Source organism: Haliaeetus leucocephalus, unplaced genomic scaffold (genome assembly GCF_000737465.1).
Source record: "Haliaeetus leucocephalus isolate CR32 unplaced genomic scaffold, Haliaeetus_leucocephalus-4.0 Scaffold2, whole genome shotgun sequence".
In the NCBI taxonomy this organism is placed as follows: domain Eukaryota; kingdom Metazoa; phylum Chordata; class Aves; order Accipitriformes; family Accipitridae; genus Haliaeetus; species Haliaeetus leucocephalus.
Window position 1 is genome coordinate 16,922,042 of NW_010972438.1, and position 3,861 is coordinate 16,925,902.

The following is a 3,861-nucleotide window of genomic DNA, read 5'->3' on the forward strand; positions in this document are numbered from 1 at the left end:
CGCGGGGGGGCGGCGGGGGTCTGCCCCGGCTCCAGACCCGCTGGCAGCCCCTGTCCGCGGCCCCCAGCGGCGGGCGCTCCACCAGCTGGAGGAAGTCCCGGTACCAGACCTTGCGGCCGGGGGGCCCGGCGGCGAGCTGGGGGTCTCCGGCCGGCGCCTTGCCCGCTGCCTGCCGGGCCCCGATCACCTCCAGGGAGAGCCGCAGCAGGGGCTGCGTGAAGCCGTGCTCGGTGGCGTGGCAGAGGTAGAGGCCGGCGTCGGCGCGCTGCACGCTGCGCAGCAGGATGCCCCGCTCCGTCCGCACCACCCGCTCGTCCGTCGGCACCTGCGGCACCCACGGGGGACGGGCGGTCGGCTCGGCGGGACGTGGCACGGCATCGTCCCGCCGGTGGCACCCGCCTGGGGAGAGCCTACCTCTCGCTGGGGGTCATCCGGGGTGCGCTGGTACGTCCAGAGGACGCGGGCTTGCAGGGATTTGGGGATGCACTCCAGGAAGGCGGTGCTGCCCTCCACCCCGTAGAGCTGCTTCTGGGGCACGCTGCCCCGCCGGGGGTCTGGGGGGACACGGCCCAGCCGTCAGCGCCCTGCCCTGGCAGGGCTGATGCCCCCCGGGCCGGGTCCCGGCTCACCTTCGGAGCAGAGCACGTTGGGGTCACCGTTGCGGACGTCCTGCCGACGGAAACGCCTGCGGGAAGGCGGCGGGGCAGCAGGGGCCGCGGCAGCACAGCCTGCGCCCCTCACCGTGGCCTCAGAGCAGGCCGGTCACCCCAGCACCGCGCCCCGGCACGTCACCTACCTCTTGGTGTTGGGCACGTAGCGGGTGCAGGCAGTGCCATCCCAGGCACAGTACGGGTCCCGGGCCAGGCAGCATTCGGCACAGGCTTTGCCGTAGGCACCGCAGCGGTGCAGGGGCAGCTGGGCCAGTGCCGTGGCCGAGCCGGCATAGAGCTGTTGCTGGGGGTACGGTTGAGAGCGGAGCTGAGCACCCCGGTGCCGCAGCACAGGGCCAGGCAGAGCCATGGCTGGACACAGGGACCCACCCGGGGTCCCCCCTTACCCGCTTGGAGGAGAGCTGCAGGCTGGTGATGGGGGAGGCATCCTGCAGGCAGAGTGCAGGCAGGAGTTAGGGCAGGCGGGGGAACCCAGGCATCCAGGCTGCCGGCTCCCACATCCTGGCAGGTGGAGTGCCCCGGCACAACCTGGACCACGGGCAGTACAAAGGGGTGCCAGGGAGGTCTGACTGGGGGGGTGTGGAGCCCCCCCCCTCACCTGGAAGACCTGTAGCTCCTCCAGCAGCAGCGGCTCCATGCGGTGCCAGCTCTCCTTGGGCACCGAGACCACCTTCAGCACCGTGCCCACGTCTGCAGACAAGGAGGGGTGAGGCTGGGGGTCCCAGCCCTGGCATCCCCCAGCTCTCCCTCCCTGCCCCAGCCTCGAGATCACCGCATGCCTGTGCCGATGAAAAGGACATCGTAGTGGCCATCAGTGGCTGTGACGCGGTCCACGGCGATGCGGGTGAAGGTGTAGGGCACAGCGGCTTGCAGGAAGAGGGGGCGCTGGCCATGGGGCAGCACCGGGTTGTACATCAGCGGGTGGTGCCGGGCAAACTGGATCACCTCGTCTGGGAAGTCCTTGGTGGAGCCGAAGGTGCCGAAGGTTTTGCTGGGGCACTGCGGGGAGGTGGTGCTGGCTGAACAGGGTCTCGGTCCTGACCCCCATCCTGGGTACTGGCATCCCCCGGCAGCACCAGCCGGGACGCCCCTGTGCCACGTACCATGCCCGGGCGGGGGTATGGCACGCGCCCCTGGTACGACACCCACTGGTAGTTGGGACCCTCCTTGTGCGCAAAGGGGCCCAGAAAAGCCCGGCGGATGTCGGCCATGGTGTAGACGCAGACGGCCGAACCCTGGAAAACAGAGCTGGTGGAAGAGAGAGGGGGCCATGTGAGGGGTGAGGGGGGCACCACTGGGCACGGGGTGGGGCGGTGGGGAGGGAGCTCAACCTGGAGGTGGAGAAGACAGCGTAGACCAGGGGGTTGCGCTTGTCCCTTGTCTGCAGCAGGAAGACGTCCCCTGCAAGCCAGGAGGGCGTCAACACTGCCCCGACGTGCCAAGGCCGCCCATGGGCACCCTGGGGGGCCGCCCCCACCCCCCCACTCACGGAGCTCATCGAAGTGGGTTTCTGCCCCGTCGGGTCCCGGCACAGCGCAGATGAGCCGAGCCTTCAGGAAGGTCGTCCACTTGTTCACCAGGCTGCGCTGCCCACCCACGTCGTTCTGCCGGAAGAGGGAGGGTACCGACGTCAGCAGCGGCGGGTGGCACCCACGGGCACCCCCGGCCACCCAGCCCACCCGCCTGCAGATGCTCTCACCCGGCAGATCTGGCCGATGCGGGCAAAGCTGGTCTTGCCCAGCCCCTGCTGCCGCTCCACCGCCGTCTCACGGAAGAAGAAGTAGATCTTGTCATCGTCGGGGTCCTCGCTCTCCGGCACCCAAAAAACGGCCACGAACTTGGGCTCTGGGGGCAGAGGGGTGCCGCCTCCAGTGCCTCTGCTAGCTCTGCTCCCCGGGGACCCTGGGGCACCCGCCGGGGTCCCAGGAGGGCGCAGCCCCTCCCCTGCCCAGCTGCAGGGCAGAGGCAGAGCGAGGGTGGGACCCCACCAGGCACTGGGGGTCTGCGGGGGGCACAGGCACCCCTCAAATCACCCTCCGCAGGCAGCGGAGGACAGGGTGCGGCTGAGCCTGGAGGACTCGTTGCCCCGATGCCTCCAGGGAGCAGCGATGCCGCGCCGGGGTGCCGGCGGCCCCACTGCCCTCCCGCTGCCCGGCACTGACCGTTGAGCCAGCGGGAGTCATGCTGCTCGGTGCGGATGGAGGGACGCCGGCCCAGGCTGCGGAAGATGGTAAAGTCACGGCCCATCAGATCGGTGGCCACCCCGGAGTAGAGCTCCTCGCCTGGCAGGCACCGAGGGAAGCGTTACGGGGGACCCCCCGGCAACCCCCTGCCGCACTGTCCCCAGCGCCAGGCTCAGATCTCTCTTACCCACGAGGACGGAGGCGGCTGCGTGCCGGGGGTCATAGGGGCTCTTCCCCTTGCCGTCCTCGGTGCGCTGGGGGTCCAGCTTGAAGATGGGCTCCTGGAGGGTGGTAAGGACAGGAGGTGGGCGGGCGGCAGCAGCTGGGGGCCGCAGCAGTGCTTTGGCAGGGGGGAGCTCAACCTCCGCGTGCTGGCCAGCCTCCACGAAGGCGCAGACAGGGTGGAAGGCGCCGGTGCCGCAGGCATACAGGTGGGTCCGGTTGTAGGGGTGTAGGATCTTCACGAAGTTCATGCACTCGGCCTGGGGGTGGAGGGCACAGGGAGGCGGTGGTGGGGCGGCCCCCCGACACCCCCCCGGCACCTCTCGGCACCCCCCCCGGCACTCACGGTGATGTCCTTGCCAGCCCAGTTGCACTCCTCCCTCCACTCCACCGGTGCCGGCCAGTAGATCTGTGGGGGGAGAGGGGGATGCTCACAGCCCTCGGGTGTGCCAGGGGCCGCCCGGCAGCTGTGGCCCCCCATTACCTTCCTGTCCCGCTGGCTGATGTCATCCAGGGCCAGGGAGAGGAGGTGGTTCTGGGCGCCGGCGAAGAGGCGGCCGCGTTCCTCGTCCAGCAGCAGGGCCTCGTAGCAGCACGAGCGCTCCAGTGCGAAGAGGCGCAGCCCGTGGCGAGCCCGCAGCTCTGCCGGGACCCGCCAGCACCGCTCAGCCTGGCCTCGCCATGGCACCCGCTGCTGCCCGGCACGCTCCCCTGACCTGGACACACGCCCTGGGGGGATCTGGGTCTGGCCATGGCCCCCCCCCCCCCCGCCCCGCCATGCCACA

General features: G+C 70.7%; 1 protein-coding gene across 1 annotated transcript in view; it reads right to left on the reverse strand.

Moving 5' to 3' along the window:
* The window catches only part of SEMA3B (sema domain, immunoglobulin domain (Ig), short basic domain, secreted, (semaphorin) 3B), a 6,479-nt gene that overhangs the window by 763 nt on the left and 1,855 nt on the right, over positions 1 to 3,861 (reverse strand). Inside the window, exons 3-18 of the mRNA XM_010573755.1 lie at positions 3,561 to 3,718; positions 3,423 to 3,485; positions 3,217 to 3,336; positions 3,042 to 3,135; positions 2,834 to 2,953; positions 2,371 to 2,516; positions 2,161 to 2,275; positions 2,003 to 2,072; positions 1,775 to 1,919; positions 1,451 to 1,670; positions 1,270 to 1,361; positions 1,058 to 1,099; positions 797 to 954; positions 630 to 685; positions 415 to 554; positions 4 to 325 (exon numbers count right to left, since the gene is read on the reverse strand). Of these exons, the coding sequence (XP_010572057.1) occupies positions 4 to 325; positions 415 to 554; positions 630 to 685; positions 797 to 954; positions 1,058 to 1,099; positions 1,270 to 1,361; positions 1,451 to 1,670; positions 1,775 to 1,919; positions 2,003 to 2,072; positions 2,161 to 2,275; positions 2,371 to 2,516; positions 2,834 to 2,953; positions 3,042 to 3,135; positions 3,217 to 3,336; positions 3,423 to 3,485; positions 3,561 to 3,718 (2,061 nt within the window). The remainder of the gene's footprint in view (positions 1 to 3; positions 326 to 414; positions 555 to 629; positions 686 to 796; positions 955 to 1,057; positions 1,100 to 1,269; positions 1,362 to 1,450; positions 1,671 to 1,774; positions 1,920 to 2,002; positions 2,073 to 2,160; positions 2,276 to 2,370; positions 2,517 to 2,833; positions 2,954 to 3,041; positions 3,136 to 3,216; positions 3,337 to 3,422; positions 3,486 to 3,560; positions 3,719 to 3,861) is intronic.